The sequence below is a fragment of the Lissotriton helveticus genome, chromosome 1_1, assembly GCF_964261635.1.
Source record: "Lissotriton helveticus chromosome 1_1, aLisHel1.1, whole genome shotgun sequence".
NCBI lineage: Eukaryota > Metazoa > Chordata > Amphibia > Caudata > Salamandridae > Lissotriton > Lissotriton helveticus.
In genome coordinates, this window is record NC_136057.1 from 578,689,384 (window position 1) to 578,708,868 (window position 19,485).

The following is a 19,485-nucleotide window of genomic DNA, read 5'->3' on the forward strand; positions in this document are numbered from 1 at the left end:
GGCCATTTGTGAGAAAGGGTCTATAGAGAGATGAAGGGCACTTTTGCAGGGTTGTAGTGAGGGAATCCAATATGGTGGGGCGGCAAAAACGTGTCACACAGTGTGCCACAAGCACAAAAGCCTGCCCTGTTTGTATGGTCATTATTAGCATGAGGAAGTTACCCAGGATGTTTAGTTAGCGATTTGTGATGATTTGTGGCCTTGGCCACAGCAATTGTTTTTTCTTTGACAAACATGATACTGCGGTTCCAACCTTTTTTCACCGAGTTAGAGGCCTCATCTGCCATCTTAGGAAAATTGAGTGAATAGTTCTACTAACAATATCTCTGTGGCGGCTGTTGTAATACTTACTATTCCTTTATTCATTAGATATTATATGATAATTCAGATATGTTGCTTGGCGTAACCATTCCATTATCAAATTGGAGGCAGATCTGGGTAACATCTGCATTTATATTAAACCGTTTTGGTATTGCTTTCTCAGGTATTATACAAGCATCCTTATCAAATAAACAGAAAGGCAATAAAGATCCCCAAATGCAGTCTACAGAGGTATCTCAGATATGCCCAAAAGTACTCCGCCAATACTGACAATGTAGATTTAGAGTGTAAGGAAAGAACTTATCCAACTTGAGAAACTGCACATTCTTACAATTTTTCTAGAGGAATTTAGTGATCCAGTGTACCATAGTTAAAAATATGCCCATGCATAATATGTAGTTCTTCTTTAGTCATTATTGTGTGACAAACCCTGCATAATTGTGTTATCCAATACTCAGCAGATGAGTGTGGTCGACCCCCCTTCTAACTCACATCAGTCAAAATTGTGCCTTCCACACTGGCCAATGTTTGTGCACTCCCGTATAGTTCACAAAAAACAGCCCACCTTCATCTAAGTTAGACTTACATAATATAATATGGGTGTGATAATTAGCATAGAGCAAACTGAATTAGAGTGGCAAGCATCAGTCAGTGCTATTATGTTGATATGATCGATGGAGAGAGTCAAATGTCTAGGTACATTGATAGAGGTTGAGACTCTTGAGGCGGAAAGCCGGGAGTCAGGGACGTTACCTTTTTTAATTGTAAGAACATTTGGACCTGAGTTACTCTTTTAATTTGCACACCGCTGTGATCTTTGTGCATCTTTTTAAATCACTGTACGCTCCCTTGCCTTCACATTCACTCTCCCCGACGTTCTACGCGTCCTCAGGCGGCCGATTTGGGTCACTTGGGACGCGGACCAGGCACTCGAGCGCATCGGCACAGGCGCCATCTTGGGTGAAATTGAGGTCGGCGGACTATTGCTGAGGGCATTTTGACAATAGCGAAGATAAGTTAGCGGTTGAACTGTCACAGGACTTAGCGACATATCAGCTTCACCTGGGAAACCTTCAACCCACTCATGTACTGGGGCATCTTTTGGACCCCATCTTCTCCAACATCTCTGATCTTAAAGGGTCGGCACCTATTCCGGTACCGTGGTCAGACCACTTCCTCTACCCGTTTATCTGGTGGTTTCCGGCCATTCACCGTCCTAGAGCAGCCCCCAGTAGGCCGACACGCCCCTGGTCAAAACTGGATCCGGAAAAATGGAAACATATTCTGGAGCTCTCCCCTCCATCCTGTGAGATGGATCCTGTATCGGCGGACACCATGTTCTCTACGTGGATTGAAAACTCTTTGGACATAGTCCTCCCGGAAAAATCCACACTTAAACCTCGGGGCAGAACCACCTCGCCCTGGTTTACTAAGGAGGTTCGACTCTTAAAAAAACTTTGTAAAAGATCCGAAAGGGCTTGGAGGAAGAATTTTGACCCTAGTAGAAAGCAGGATTATAAACTTATGATTCTAAACTATAAGAAAGCACTTAAATCCGCACAAGCCGTTTTCTTTGAAGAAAAAATCAAATTGGCTTCTAATTCATCAAGAGAAACTTTTCAAATTGTGAAAAAGCTTTTAAAAACCCCGGACCCCCCATGTCCCGTGGATCCCTCCGATAGCCGCTGCAACGAGCTAGCTGAGTTTTTTGATCAGAAGATTAAAAAAATTCTGAAGAACCTTCCCCTGCAGTCCATTGACAACCCACTAGAACCGCTTCTTCCAGTACCTAAGCAAGTAGAGCCCAGATTGGACACGTTTGCTCCCATTACAATGGACACTCTTTCCCCCATCTTTCAATCAATTAAGAGTGGATCCCTGTTAGATTCAGCCCTTTTGAACATCTTAAAACTAGTCGAGCCCACCATCCTTACCTCTGTGGCAAATCTGATCAACACATCCCTATCACAGGGCGTCGTTCCCCCGAACTGGAAGAAGGCCATAGTCAAGGCTTTACTTAAAAAACCCAATCTTGACCCTTTGGAACTGAACAACTTTCGGCCCATCTCCCTTCTTCCAGGTATTAGCAAGGTGGCAGAAAAATGTATCAACCGCCAGCTATCTGACTACCTCAAATCAAGGGACCTTCTTAAACCCTTACAGACGGGTTTTCGCCCGGGTCAGGGTACGGAGACCGCCATGATTGCTGTAGGCAAAGAGGCGAGAAAGATCATAGATTCAGGGGGATCAGTTACAGTGATCCTCCTGGATCTGAGTGCAGCCTTTGACACCGTGAACCATGGCACACTGGTCCACCGGCTCAGAGACCTGGGCATTTCTGGACTGACCCTCTCTTGGCTGACATCTTTTCTACACGGCCGCTCATTTCAGGTGGCCGAGGGCAATTTCATCTCCAATATCACCCCGGTACACTGTGGCGTCCCGCAGGGCTCATCCTTGAGCTCTACGCTTTTTAATGTGTACATGTCTCCTCTCGAAAAAATCGTCACTTCATATGGCATTAAACTCTTGACCTATGCCGATGACACCCAGCTCTTTGTATCCCTAAGTCAGCAGGACCATCCTTCCATCGATCTCTACTCCTGCCTTGGGGATATAGCCGGTTGGATGGACAGGTCCCACCTCAGGCTTAACGGTGACAAGACGGAGATTCTGGTCATAGGTAACCAGTCACATTTTCGCCCTGAAACATTGTGGCCCCCATGCATGGGTCCGCCCCCGACGGCTGATATTAAAAGCCTGGGGATCTGGTTGGATCAAGGCCCTACGCTTAACACCCAAGCAAGGAAAACCGCTGGAACTTGTTATGGCCTTCCTCGTACTTCCCGCAAAATTCTACCCCTGCTCCCAATTCAGTCCAGAAAGCTTCTGATCTAGGGCCTCATATTGTCCAGATTGGACTATGGGAATGCCCTATACCTAGGTGTTCCAAAGAAAGTGACGGCTAAACTTCAGGTTGTACAAAACACCGCTGCCCGGCTCCTTACTGGCGCCAACAACCGAAGCTCAGCAAAACTGGCTCTCAGGTCACTGCATTGGCTACCCATTTTGGAAAGAGTTCATTTTAAAGCCCTTTGCACGACTCACAAAATCCTTCATGGCAAGGCCCCCCCCTATTCTAAAAGATCGCATCGTCCCCTATAAAACCAATAGAACCCTGCGGTCTACCCATCTTCATCTGACACTGACACCCAGGATCAAGAGGGCTCGATCAGGAGGCCGCCTTTTTCGTATAATGCCTCTAAACTGTGGAATTCTCTTCCACTGGACATCCGTGCTCAGCCTAATCTTCTTTCTTTTTGTAAACTTCTGAAGACCTGGCTTTTCCCCTAATTCCCCTCTCTTGGCCTCACAGGCTCTATCACTAGCGCTGGGACGCTCACAGGCAGCCATGCGCTCTAGAAATCAACAAACATAAACATAAACATAAACATATTGATAACAAGTATAACATATGGGGAGAGGATGTAGCCTAATGGCTTGAGCGGAAGCCCTGGGAGCTGGGGACCCGGGTTTGAATCTTGGCAGGAATACTCAACATCCTGTGATTCTGGGCATATCACTTAACTTCCTGTGCCTAACAAAAATGTATGGTCTGTCTGTAATGCAACTGGTGATCATATTAAGCACTCTGATACCTTTGGGTCTAGTTCTCGCTTTATAAAACAAAAACAACTAATATAGATGGTATATATAGATTTACAGTTGATTTAGGATCAATGAACTCAGTGAAGGGAATTTTATGAATAACCTGTGGTAGAGAATTCCAGGGAAGAGGTCCTAAGATGTTACATGACACCTTGACATAGCACAGGGCTACCTGGTTGAGACAATTGCTTTAGTATGATAAACTATTAGAGAGCTTGGTTAGGTGCCATGTATAGCTTTATTATATGCAAGTGTCAAAAGCTAGCATTCTACTCTGTAATACATATTGAAAGTATGGCTAGCATCATTGAACTTTACAATGCAGCAGGGTAACTTTGAAAATATAATGGGTGTAGAAGGAATGGTGAACAAGCAAGTATCTCTTTACCCAAAAGCCAAACAAAGAACCTGATAAAACATAATTGCTGTGTTAGAGCTATTCCATGACCAGATAAGATTCTAGAGCGATAGGATGGTCTATGAAAGGAAGTCGATCCTTTGACACTTTTTTTCTGTGATGAAGTTGCACTAGGTCTTTCAATCATAAATTGATTGAAAGATTGATTCAGAGGCACATTCAGTTTTATTTCAATCATGATAAATGCAATCATTTGTCGGTTTGTCAGGTGAGCAATGGTGGCAGATTTACTTCCTTTGTACGCAACACAATTAGCTCAGTCATCTACTTTGCATCGAAGGGAGATCCAAAAACAGAACAGTATAGACTAAGATATGGTGCTAATTTTCTCTACCCCCTGCGCTGGTGCATTTTTTTCCTTGCGTCAATGCACTCACCCTTACACCATAGAGCAAGTATGTGTGTGCCTCCTGTCAAGCATGGGTTTTTTACTGAAAGGGTAGCCTTCAAGTACAACAACTATGCTTCAATACTTTTCCCACTATATATGTAGACAGTACAGTGCAGCACATGTGTAAAGTTAATGCAATGTGGAGAGCTTTAAAACTTGATTCACTGTTACACCTGCATCAAGAGGTGGAACTGTTTGGTGCATATTCCTGTCCAACAATGTTAGAAGATAGGGATTTGCGTCAACACCCATGTGTGGAACACCCTTGTGCCGCCCATACAATATCCCCTTGCTGTTAAGTAGCACATAAAGCAACTTTACCAACTTTTCAAAGCCAATCAGGGTTTGTGTAGGAAGGTAAATACAACTATAACACATTGTACCACAAAGTTTTGGTACATCTGGGCCGAGTGTCTGTAATGTATTAAGGATATCAAACAAATATTTTTAATGTCAGATCAAATTGAGCATTGTGTTGCACAAGAATTTGGTTGCTTTAAAATAATTTTACTTTATTACCTCAACAATCTTGTTATAGGTTTTAGATGAGATTGTTGAAGATTAGTTCAACTGCAAAATAATACTGTGAGCATCTAATGCACTCTACATAAAATTGTTATGAATTGTGAAATTGTAATTGGACAACACAGATCCACCTTAGGATAACAATTATTAATGTTAAACCATTTAAAATGTGAAAATATATAGGCAACTTGTGCATATGTGAATTAAGGGTGGGAATCTTAATAAAGTTGTTTTAGGCCCTAGAAATGCTATAAAGGCATTCAAGGATTGTGGCACTGGTGTCCTCTAGCACTTTATGGAAGAATCAAGGACCATGCATACTAGTTTCCTTTAGCCAGATATATAGATTGAGCCAACATTAACATTATGGGCATGTCATAACACAAATTTCCTGACGCTTAAAAGTGAAAAGACATTAACTAAGGTGGACTGCATCCCTTTAGTCAGATAACTGGTGGCCCTCCTGGTAGTCACCCCCAGTTTCATCAGCTGTTGTATGCAATCTAGATGGCAAACTTTCAAAGACTCCAATCACTAAACCAGGTTTTACCTCTCTTCCACTCACAAAAGCCCTTAAGGACTTACTTGTGCTTTTCTGTATAACCACAAATCAGTCACTAAGATTGTGGTGACCTCCAGCTTGACTACAGCAATTCTGTGTACCTAGGCATATCAAATTATCCATTGTTGCAGCTGTTAACAATCCAAAACACAGTCATCAGGCTTACCCAAAGTCTGCCTATTGAGGAATGTGTCCTGAATCATGTTTCTTAACTCCACTAACTGCCAATGGCGGATACAATTTGTTTGAAAGAGTTTACGCATCTGCTTTTGCTCGATACATCGAATGAAAAATACTTCTTCTTCCTCCAGTCTCACTTTGCCAGATAAAGGAAAGCTCATACTCCCAAGTCACTTTTTGAAAATTCCAGTTACTCATCGGTGGTAGTTTCTGTAACACTCCTTCCCACCATAAAAGTTATACAGGGGAATTTCCTGCCACCCACAGCCAAAACAATTACTATTCCTTCATGAGCATCTGAATACTGGACAGATGGTGCCTTCCATCTGCCTTGCCCACCAGGTTCCAGAGTTCAGATAGGGCACACTGCCCTGGTCTGTGCCATAACACACCTTTAGTTACCAAGTCAGGGCATCGCATGCAATGTTATGCCCCTTCTGATGGCAGCGCGTTAGGTAAGCCGTTAGTCTGTTTTTCATGGTGCAGGTGACAACCAACCTGCTTTTGAACGGTGAGGCAGTGAACTCCCAAAGGTGGGAGCAATAAGTTCTTGCACTCATCTGCAAGTGTTCATCAGGGGGTTACATAGCACCACATTATCTCCTTTCAATGGGCACCCTTGAAGGGAGCACTGATTGTGGGTCACCTTTTCGTGGCGCACAGTTAGTGCACCTCCTGATGATCTGTTTGCCTTTGAGCCTATGTCTATATTATGGCGCGGGAACAGAAGCAGCGCCCATGCCAATGAGGGTGTGTCCCCTTGAGGGCACAACTTTGCTACATGTGCATCAGCCTAGTCTGTATCACAGAGGGATCCCCTTCTGTAATATTGTAGTGCCCCAGGGGTGCCAAAAGCAAGTATACATGCCTGTTGTGCCCCAAGGGACACATTTGATAATATTGCCCAAGGTCTTGGTCACAACCACAGCGTTTGGACAGCTTCCTAGGTCACTGTCACAATTTACAGGTTTCTTCTATTGATTTGTTAATTGAATAAATAAATTGCTAAAAAATATAGTATGAATTAGAAAAGAAGCACTTTCCATTTCCATCCACACATAAAACAGCCTGTTGTAAAGAGACTTACACCAAAACCAAAGACACAAGCACATTATAGAGTAAAAACAATTACGTTTTTATTACCTATGGCATTGTCTTTGTTGTCAGTATTGTCTAGCAGTAAAAGGAATGGTTTTAAGTACCTCACTAGTGCTTTGACAGCAAATCTGACGACAGTGGAGAGCAGGAACAGTGGTGTGACCAGGATGTGGAACAGAGACAAAGATGCAAAGGCGTTTGCTGGTGTCAATGGTTTTGTGCTTACATAGGCATGGGTAACAAATGTCTACAGAAAAAAAGAAAATATATTTAATAATATTCCAAAAGTCAGTCAACTGTAAACAGAAAAATACCATTATATTTAGAAGAACATAAAACTCAGGGGTCTGTAAATGTCCCTCCTTATGAGTGGGCAAATCATTTCAATATGCGCTGTACCAAGAGTTACAGGGCCCATTGGAAATATAAACTTAAGTTTGTTTCACACGGAGATAGCAGCTGACATTTTAATTTAAAACAATGGAGAAAAACATGCAGAAATTGGCATAGAAACACTAATTCCTGCACAGTGTTCCCACATCTAATTCTCATTATTTCCAACCCCCAGAACTAACAGAACGCCTCAGATAACTGTAATTATGGGCAGAGGCGTAGCTTCCGGGGGAGGGTTGGGTGTGTTACACCACCTTCCCAAATGTGTTATTTATTAAATAGTAGGGTACAGGAGCTTTTTGTTGAGTATTTTAGGATGTCTGTTGGATTTTATCTTGGATCTTTAAATACTCACTCTCACAAAAAGACACACAAGTCTCTGTTTTGTAGGTCTTAAAACATGGTTATTTTACAAAATGCTGTGTTTTAAGTACCCCTCACAATCCGCACTCCTTTCCCTTTCCACTGGTCCTGATGCCCCCCTCATGAGCTGCTTCCCATATAATGATCAACATGATATGCTAGCTTGATTGTCGGAAAATCTGAAGCTCACACTCCCACAGTTTTACTGACCAAGCTACGCCCCTGATTCCGGGGTTGGGAGAATAACAGGGTTTACTCTAAGCCACTTATAATGAGGGCCTTCTTCTTTTACTTTAGGAACACTTAGAGTGGCGGTGGTATATTCATATTTTTGAAATAGGACATCATTCAGAGAACAATACATTGCTAGAGATTTTTACATACTGTTCTGCACTTAGTCACACCACACACAGAACTGACTCAAAACCAAACACAGAACACTGAAACTGCAATGATAGAAGGCACAAAAATACAGAAAAATGCTATGTAGCCATAATTCTATCTTTTTCGCAACAACCACTTAATCAGGGGCAAAAATATTGCCAAAGTATTGGCACACATGTTATTTTTTCCTAGGTGATTTTTGTTGTATTAGCACAACGGTATAAAAGACTTCCCTAGTTTGCAGTTCTATGCAACTTCCCTTTGTCATGGGATGGCTCCCTTCCTTTGCTCCCCTCTGTCAAAGTATGATTTTAAGGTTGGTACTGTTATTGCCTCTACCTTACCCAACAAAATACATTCCACATCATTCCATAATCTGAATGACAACCAGAAAGCTATCCCGACACCATTTCACATAACCTATGAACATTGTTTTTTAGTAAGCTACATGAACACATAGTTTTTTACAGTGGATACATTTTTTCAATTTTTCTGCACAAAAATATAAAGTAACATGTATTTTAACAAAAGTTAAGGTGACTTACTGCAAGGACTGCTGCAATTGGTATTGCTGCATTCATAAAAACTGCAGAAAAAAGTTCACAAAATAAGTTAGACTACTTGGGCATATCAATCATATTCTTGAAAAGTAGATACATATCTTTACTAAAAACATCTCAATAATGTGCATTAGCATTCAAAAAGGCAGAGACAGAAGCTGAGAGAGGTTCACTTAGCTCCCATTATCCATACTGTCATAAATCAAAAAAGAGTGAACCTCACCGGTCTTAATGCCCATGTTCCATGAGTGTTATCTCAGAAACCCTCAACCAGTAATTACCACCAGTGGTATACATGATCCCCACTGGGGTGGCTTAGTGGATAGCATCATCATTGGGTTCTGCACCTGGCTACTCACTTCTCCAGCTGAGTAACACCTCTATCTGGAACTGTCTGGGAAAAGATACTGGTGGGATCTATGCACTAAGAAAAAGATCACCACCTACGCCTCAAAATGAACTTTAATATGAAAAAGCGATAGGAGTAGGTTAGAAAATAGATAGAGTGATGTGGCTCAGATGCAGTACCAATCCTTTGCATCACACGTAAGTGTTAGACAGGTTTCCGCCATATGTGCCCCTACAGGTCCATGGCCTTCATCAGGATCTATTACAATCAGATCTCTTGTGTAGGTATTGGTTGGTACTCTGTGCGGGTAAGTACAATAACTTTGTTATTATTGTATAACAGAAACTTTTTAAATATATAGTTATGGTTTCTGCCTTTACTCAGAGAGAGACAAGAGGTTGTCAGTACATAAAGAGAAAAAACATATGTTTTTTGATCTGTGCCGGTCACCATCTAATTCAGAAGTGTTGGTACATTCATTGCATGCATATACACCCAGATAGTGCAGACTGTTTTCTGAAGCTGCACTAGAGCTACATGTTCTGTTGGGTTATCATGCAATTCCTTGGTCTCTGTAAGAGAAACAACACATTGGCCAATAAATCCATATAATGGCCCTTGCAAATGTCCAATAAAACCAGTTAGAATCAAATTAAAAACAGTGCATTCAAGAACTGTAGTGTTTCCCTGATGTCTTGTGAGGACACAGGGAGTTTCTAAAATTCACATAGGATGAGTGTGCCTTTGGAGTATTATCAAAAGTGGATTGTTAAGGAGGCTGGCGTTCATCGTTTCCAGCGACATGAATAGCGCTAGTGTCAGCAGGTGACTGATGTTAACATTTGTACATATAACTATATGGTGAAGAACCGGGTTTTCTTAGAACCCAGCGGTGCCAGGGACACACCCGAAGTCTTCGGATTCTCCTGTCTTGGACTACAGAGACACGGAATACTTCTAGGTGGCGTCAGAGATCAAATTTATTAGCTGCAGCTAGTAACAGTAAACCAAGCGATACAACACGGTGTACAACTTAGGAGACTGCTCAACTTTCGTAGAGCAAGACATCATCTTTTATCTACAATTTCAGTTCATTACAAATGCACACCCACTGCGACAAATTCTGACGAATCAAATACATTTAACACACATTATTACATTCCAAGAAGCTCACTTTACATTGTACCAACCCACAAGTTAATTATTAGGACTGTCCCAAATTCGATTACCACAAGCCGGACAAACCCATAATTGAAAGCACTACCCATGTAATGAAAAGACATAGGAAAAGGAGCAATTCAGATGTAGAGTAGGATAAGATATGTGCAAGTGACTAAAAGTTACCGATATCCTGAACATTGATTGGTACTTCCAGACAACGATCTACTAGAGAAATTGGCTTCGTGAAAAGGTCAGTTTCAGGTGACGGGGTCAGCGTCTTGCAGTTCACTCGCAAGTCGAAAAGGCCAAGTTAATACGTACATGAACAACGAAGCCCATGCAACTTTGTTTGTTCGGTTACCTCTACAGCCTATGTGAGGGCAACACAAAAATGGGGTCTTGAACAACGCAAACAAAATGGAGTCCGGTCCCGAAAACCACGGAACATCAGCCCCTCCTTTTGCCATTATGTAGGCAATGACCTAAACTCACGTCAATCTGAATCCAGGTCTATATCTATTCTCATCAGATCATCTAGGTGTTGCTGTAACATCATCCTATTTTCCTTCACTTCTCTCGAGATGGGTCTTCTCACACAGATCGTAGCACAAAGGCCACAAATGGCGGGACCACACTGGATGCAAAAACAACACGAGAAAAGGATCGCTAAAGCCATACCAAGAAACATCAGAATCTTCCATCCCCATTTGGACAGCAGTTCCCAAAACAATCCTATCAACAACCAGTTCCCTTCATCTACTTGTATAGACTCAGTGGACTTATGTAACTTCAAGATGGCTTGGTACACTGTCGGGGCATTATCTGGTATGAAAACGCAGCAACTAGATCCGATCAATTTACATACTCCAACTCTGTCTGCAAGTATGATATCTAAAACAAAACGGTTCTGTAACGTCATAAGACGATCCGCTTGAAGCTCAGCGGTAATATTGCTAAGAGCACCTGCAGTCTCATTTATAGTGGCCTCGACCACTCTCGTAAGCTGACGAATATTCCTACTATTAGCCATAGGACCCCAAAAGGGCAGGAAACCCTCAAAGAAGTCTTCAACTTCTTGTGCGACAGTATATTCCGCATCGATAACACCTCTACCATATCTTGTCTTATGGTAATCGAAGGCAGCTGTATATGTAGGGGGAAGCAAAAATGCAACATAACATGTGCCTGAAAAATCAGATGGCAACCATGTATATGCTCTGTCGTAACAAACAAAATACGTGCCTTTAGCTGGCACGAACGGTGGAGATTTCGGGGATGTATAAACATAGGTGTGAACACACACACTCCTACCAAGCTGAGCTCTCGGATTCTGACCATTACCTTGCAGACAAAAATGACCTCGGTGAGGTACAATCCAAATAGGAGGATATCTTTTCTGTCTCTCTTTTTCAGTCAAACTAATGCTATATCTCGTTTTGTTCCAACCAACATATGCTCATACCTCATCTTTAGGGATAGCATTATACTCATCGATATCTCTAATCATATCGACTATTCCCCGTATCAAGGCATTGTTACTCACATTATCTTTGACAGAACGTACAGGGGATACTTCATTCGCATAGATAAACATTGATTGGAGCGCCCATACTGACCCATTAGGCGAAAAAGGCAAAACCAAATATGGCATTCCCTTATCTGTCGTATGTGGCATAAGACCACAAACCCAACAATTCGTTGAATTTATGACTAGCTGATGCCGATGCAACATCTGTATGAACGATTTGTTCACAAATTCTGATCTTCATGTTTGTTCATGTTCAGGCAACGTATGAAACTCATGTGGAGAAACAGAAGAAAAAGAAAGAGTAGGTTGAGATGTAGATGCAAGCGTATGTTGTGTGGCATAGAAAATCCAACCCGCACAAACTAACGTAGTATTCAAAAGCATCAGAAAACACAGTATTAAAAAACATTTGCTACGAACCAATGTACACATTTTCATTTTAAAATCACTTTTCTCAACACTCTTATCAGATCCAAAAGACTCCATCCTCTAACGTGCTGCTCACGGCTATTACCTTCTTCACTTAAGTGTGCGTCAAGATCGTACTAACGACCATGAGCCACAGACATTATGTCAATACGCGGCTCACCCCTTAAGGCTGTACCGCGACCCTGCAGCGGAGTCCGGATGGTGACTCGAAAAAGAAAAAAAGTAAAAAAAGTCTCTTGATCTGACAAGGTGTAATTCACTACAAAAAAAATTCAATCTTTATTCGTCCATAAGTTCAGTCTTTCTCGGTTTTAGATTATAGCGCTCTTTGCCAGGCACAGTTTGCTCTTGAAAAAGGACCTCTGGATTCGTAGTGTCGAGTCTCAGATGTGGGGGCACAGCAGCTTGAAGAACATCGTCATCCGCACGTTCCGACTGAGTCCATGTCAAATGCGCATCACTAAAAGGTACAAATCTAGGAATTCTCTCACAGTCAGAATCTGCTACACCATCCCTCACCCACTTGTCATACGGTAAGGGCAAAGGAACTTTTTTACAATGGGTGGCATGCACCCAATTCTTTTTGCCAGCTACTCTAACAGCAGTCCGAGTCACCAATAGAACTAAATGCGGTCCAGTCCATTTCGGCTCCAAATTTTTGGTCCGTTGGAAATTCTTTGTCAAGGCGTATTCTCCAGGTTGAATCGTATGGCCTGGATCTGCAGTAGCTGTTGGCAAACTGTCATAGACCTGTTGGTGGAGAACACGCAATTTAGCAGTTAAGTCATGTAAGTAATCCACCAACATAGGGTACTCAAGGTCACTGTATTTCTTGGGACGAGGCACACCCCAAACATTCGCCGGACGACCAAAAACTATTTAGTATAGGCTAAGTCCCACACGAGAATACACAGTCGTCCTTGTTGACAAAAGAGCCAACGGCAAAGCATCCGGCCATGTAAGACCAGTGCTTGCTTGAATCTTAGCTAGCTTCAGCTTCAACGTGCCATTGTAGCACTCGACAAGTCGAGCTGACTGGGGGTGATTCACAGCATGGAATTTCTGATTAATTCCCAAACCAGCACACACTTTCTTCATGATTTGACCCACAAATTTACTCCCATTGTCAGACCATACAATTCTCGGCAAGCCATACCTGGGGAAATACTCCTTGAGCAAAACCTTGGCTGTAGACAAGGCAGTATTATCCTTTAGGGGATAAGCCTCTATCCATCTGGAAAAGGTGCAAACAACCACAAGGACATACTTTAAGTTATTGCATCTCTCCTTGTGAATGTAGTCTAGCTGTATCACCTCGAACGGATACGTCAGAGGAGCAAAATGACCAGCTGGAGTTGGAGTTCCCTTTCCAGGATTGTACTTCAAGCAAATTATACAATGCTTCACCACATTCTCAGCACATTTCGGAATTCCAGCATTCTGCCATACTGGATGCAACAACTTGCATATTCCCTTCGAACTAATGTGAGCCATTCCATGAGCCATAGTAACCACAAGGAGCACATACGCATCTGGCAACAACCATTGCTGGTGCTCTGACAACTCAACCCAACAACCTGTCGAATCCAACATACCTGTACTTTCTCTCCACGTACTCACTTCTTTCTCAGTAGCTTCAGCCTGAATCATCTTCACACTTTCTATTGTGTCTTCACACATTCCACCAGCCATGACCCAATTAGCAGGGCCCGCAACATACATACGGCTCATCATGTCTTTCGCCGTTTCCTTCGCAACTTCATCCGCAAACGCATTCCCTCGACTTACATCATCCACAACTTTCTTATGCGCACTACACTTCACAATTGCAATCTGCTTTGGGAGAGTAAGTGATTCCAGAAGTTCATTCACTAACTGCCCATGCTGAATCTTCGTACCATGGGAAGTGAGGAACCCTCTCTCTCTCCACAAATGTCAGAAACTATGGGCAACACCAAACGCATACTGGCTATCAGTATAGACATTCACTCGCTTTCCTTCTGACAATATACACGCTCTAGTCAATGCAATCAATTCTGCTGTTTGCGCAGAATTCTGTGCTATGCGTGCTGTTTCAACAACTGTATGCAAAGTTGTGACAGCATATGCTGCAGTCATTTCACCATTCGGAAGCTTAAAACACGAACCATCTACCCATAGGGTACCATCAACATTCATAAGAGGAGTATCTTTTAAATCAACTCTAGCCTTCGTTTCTTCCTCTGTCCGAAGAAAGCAATCATGCTGTTCTTGAGCATCTGTCTCTACAGAAATCGGCAACAACGTAGCTGGATTCAATACACTACATCTTTTAATAGCACATGCCTAGCCAAAAGCGTCAACTCATAACCTGACAAACGTGCACTAGTAAGATGCTGTGTCTTGATCCTGTTTAATAAGGTATCCACTGCATGTGGGACCATTACAATCAACGTATTATCCAATACCAGACCAGCAGACTGTCGTATAGAAACAGCCGCTGCCGCTGTAGCTCTCAAGCAATTTGGCAACGCTCTAGCTACCGGATCTAACGTCGCTGAAAAATACGCACATGGGCGTTGCTTGTCTCCGAATCGTTGTGTCAATACTGACAATGCACAACCTTCCCTCTCGTGTACATACAACATGAAAGGCTTACTATAGTCCGGAGTACCCAACACCGGAACCGAACACAATGCATCACGTAATTCAGAAAAACTTTTCTGACATTCGTCAGACCAAGGAAGAGGATGCGGAGTATCTTTAAGAGTTAATGCCAACAGAGGTTTCGCTAGTAGAGAAAAATTCGGAATCCATTGTCTACAATACGACGTAATACCTAAAAAGGCACGCGCTTCTCTCTGTGTGGATGGCACACTCATTTGCGCAATCGCTTGAATACGTTCTGGGGTCAATCTCCGTCCCTCCTTCGACAAGAGATGACCTAAGTAGGTCACTTCTTGGCGGCAATACTGTAACTTTGAAGGTGACACTTTATGATGAAGGTCAGACAAATGTCACAACAAAGAAAGAGTCGCCTCTTTACAAATCTCTTCATCATCAGCAGCAACCAGAAGATCGTCAACATACTGAATAAGAGTAGCACCAGAAGGCAACACAAACCCATCAAGCTGAGTTTTCAACGCCTGACTATAGATTGAGGGACTTTCACAATAACCTTGAGGAGCTCTCTTAAACCGGAAGCTTCGGCCTCCTAAAGAGAAGCCAAAAATATCTCTGCTCTCCTCGGCAATCGGAATGCTAAAGAAAGCATTCTTTAGGTCAATGACAGAAAACCAAGCTGCCGAAGCAGGAATCAGAGTCAACAAAGCAGTGATATCAGGAACAACAGGAAACTGTGGCACAACAATTTTATTCACTTCTCGAAGATCGATCACAAACCGATACACAGGTGGCTGAGAAGCATCAGTACGCTTAAGGACAGGCAAAACAGGACTGTTACACACGTTACCTCTCGTTTCTTCAACTACACCCTTCTCAACCAAATCATAGCTGATCGCCAAAAGAGCTCTCTCGCCATCGCTCGATATTTTATACTGCGGAATATGAGGCAGTCTAGCATTCGACTTGAGGGTGACAACATACGGTGGAATCTGCAAAAGGCCAACATCATTTGGACCTGTAGCCCAAAGCGTATCAGGAAGCGAACGCAATTCCAGTGGAAGGCAATCTTTGGATAAATACATCGGAGAAATCACTCTCTTACCTAAGGTAAGGTGTACTCCCGAAGGAGAACAATGTAATGACGCATACAATCTTTTCAGCAAGTCCAAACCCAACAGATTCTCACCACAACCAGTCGTTAGAATAAGTGGAGCTTCCAATTCACAAGGACCAATAGAAAGAGACAAAGGACTAGAAACCGGATTATGAACTGGGGGGCCTGAAAATCCTACTGAAAAATTGGTCAAGCCAGACAAAGGTGCGCCGGGAAGTTCAGAGTGCATAATAGAACTCTTCATCGCACCAGTATCCAAAAGAAAAGGTTCTACAACACCTGATGTAATCACTTCAACATAAGGTCCTCTTTGATCTACTGGAACTGACACTACTCCCTCACTTTGTCCTTGGCTGTCCTAGTGATTATCATAACCAGCACTCTCATCTTCAACACAGTAATCCTCAACATAGTACTCGGAACATTCTGTCTGTCAAAATAATTCACAAAGTTCTGAGGGGGAAAGGAACGCTCATTTTGGGGAAACACACCACGTCCCCTACCACTAGGAGCTTGCTGGAAACCACCACGACCTCTCTGAACAGGTACACCATTCGCACGCTGTAGCAAAGCCGGGCAACTATTCTTGAAATGACCTTCCTCTCTGCAGTAAGCACACTGATTAGGACCAGGAAAATATCGCGCAGCATAAGGCTCAGGCTTCTGTAACAATCTCTGAAATTGTGGAGGTTGCTGAAACTGAGGCTGATTCGTACGAGGCGGATAAGCTTGCTGCAAAAGGACTTTCGTCTTTAGGTCTTTAGTTTTCTTCTCCACTTTATCCTTCTCATCTTTATCCCTATTCTCGTAATATTGTGCAGTAGCCAATATCTGAGCCGACGAAGAAACAGCCCATGAACTCTCAGAGTCCTTCAACTTATTAGAAAGTTCGGGAAGCAAATAAAGACAAATTTGTCCACAAACAACCTTTGACCACCTACCATACTCATGTCCTGACCACTATGATTGATAAATGTTTCTTCAAGCCTCGTGAAGAAAGCAGACACACTCTCATCTCTCTTTTGTTTACATGCTGCTAACTTATCCCAATTCACTCGTAAAGGAGGCATCATTGTTTTCATTAAATTAATTATTCTACCAGGTAATTCTGCAACTAAGGGTTCAGGTTTAGCACCTCCTATCTGCCGACCATCTGCAGTAACAATATTAGCCCACGTATCTCCTAATTCTTGCGCATGATTCTCATGACGAATCTTCGCCCACAGAGGTTGAGGAACTACATTACCCATCAACATATCTATGTCGGCTAAATTCATGATACACGCGTCAACTGTCTGAGTCAACTCCTTATAATAACCAGCAGGATTCTTACGGGGGTCAGGCAAGGTCTGCTTAATAGCCAAGACCTCTGCTCTCTTCCAAGGAACATGTACCCATACTCGCTGAAAATGAGCCAGTACGGCTTGAATACCCTGATTAACATTAGCCTGAACTGCTTCTCTCCATACAGGAGGAACTTCTCTCATGGGGTACTGCTTCACTTTTCTCCTAACGGGGGAATCAGGTTTGTGCAATGTCTGAGGCGGTAGCCTAGATCTATAGACGAGTATCATCTCTGTGGCATCTGTAACATTCGATTCCACTATCGCCCCTTTAGCAAACTTCGACTGAACATCGAGCACATCCTGCGGAATCGGACCCAACTCATTATCTTCCCATTCCTGACGCAGAAAAGTACACATTACGTCAAAAACATACCTTTGCTTAGGCGGATCCCACTGAAAGAAAACATCCATAACCACCGGCAAATCATACCTCGAAGCATTTAAAATCCACCTACGAGCCAACAAATCCAACACTGTCCGTTCCTCGGAACTAGGCAGCTGACTACGACTCTGCTTACGTTCCGAAACAGGGGTCATATTCAGTGACCCAAACAATGGAGACAACAGGTTAACAACAGTCTCAGTCATTCGTTTTCGAGCAGAAGGAGAAGAAGTAGCCATAAGAACAGGAGAATAAGTATTTTGAGGCAAAATAGGTGTAGGGACACAAACAGTAGGAGTCGAGGATTCAGAATTAGAAGGCAAAGGAGTTTGAGGCAAAGCTGGTAGCAAAGCTGGTGACCCTAGAGAAGGCTGCGCCGTAGGAGGGAGAACCATCTGTGCAGCAACGGGTGGCTAAACAACAGCAGGAGGTTGAACAACAAAAGGTGGAACAACCGGGGGTAATGGAGGCGCAGTAGCACCCTGCACATAAGGAGGTGGTAATCTCAGTAAATGAGAGATCAAAGGATCTTTCTCAAGGTCTTCAATCACTTTCGGAGGAAAAGACGGCAAGGCCGGATAACATTTATCTATGGCCATGCAACGTTGTCTATCTGAGTTTTCACTCGCACGCTCTTCTCCATCTTCCTTAAACTGCCTAGCAGCTTGTAGTACTGACGTATTCTTATCTTTCCTATCTCTTTTAGCTTGCTTAATTTCTCGCTGTTTGGCTTCCTTGCGCCAAAGGCGGAAAGAGTCAAACATTGCCGGCCGGGCTTTCTTCTTAAATACCGCAACTTCCAGATTATCTAAAATATTTAGTTCGAAACTACCATATTGAGGCCATCGTAAAACACCATCCTTCTTAGTATAGCGGACCCACACTTCGTTATAAGCGATAGGACCCACTCCGTGTTTTGAATAGAGCTCATAAGTTGGAGTTCCAACCGGAGGTATCGGACACGAATCCTCCAATCGGGAATGCCTGTTGCAACCACAACTAAACCATTTCCTAATTTTGCTAAGACCAGGCATCTTATAGCTCACTAATCTAGCTTCAAACTTCAAGGGGTTATCAACTATCGATACACTCACAAATATACGAGCCCCTCGGCTTCGATTGTTGCAGCAACCGAATCAAACAAAACCAAGAACCAAAACAAAGTCGTGGGAGCGACCCACTTCTACTTAACCAAAATATCTGTCATGCCACCAGAAGACCGTCTATCGTCTCGCTCTACAAAGGAACAATCAAGGGTCCAAGAGAGGGCGACAGTCAGGGCAGCAGTCCTTCGTAGCCGTCGGAAAGCGGGAAGCCTCGCAGCAAAAACCTTCGGTCCACGTCGACATACAGGGGTCGATAAAGTGGCGGACTTCCTCCAGAATTTTCTCACGTGGCTCCTCACGATCCTCGGGCTTGGACCGGTACCGCTTGATGTCGCCCCACGTTGGGCGCCAACTGAAGAACCGGGTTTTCTTAGAACCCAGCGGTGCCAGGGACACACCCGAAGTCTTCGGATTCTCCTGTCTTAGACTACAGAGACACGGAATACTTCTAGGTGGCGTCAGAGATCAAATTTATTAGCTGCAGCTAGTAACAGTAAACCAAGCGATACAACACGGTGTACAACTCAGGAGACTGCTCAACTTTCGTAGAGCAAGACATCATCTTTTATCTACAATTTCAGTTCATTACAAATGCACACCCA

General features: G+C 43.1%; 1 protein-coding gene across 6 annotated transcripts in view; it reads right to left on the reverse strand.

Moving 5' to 3' along the window:
- The window catches only part of ABCC9 (ATP binding cassette subfamily C member 9), a 1,243,587-nt gene that overhangs the window by 788,196 nt on the left and 435,906 nt on the right, over positions 1–19,485 (reverse strand). For all 6 annotated transcript variants that reach the window (XM_078674078.1, XM_078674076.1, XM_078674073.1 and 3 more), the window contains exons 12-13: positions 8,850–8,890; positions 7,269–7,411 (exon numbers count right to left, since the gene is read on the reverse strand). In XM_078674078.1, coding sequence (XP_078530204.1) covers positions 7,269–7,411; positions 8,850–8,890 — 184 coding nt within the window. The remainder of the gene's footprint in view (positions 1–7,268; positions 7,412–8,849; positions 8,891–19,485) is intronic.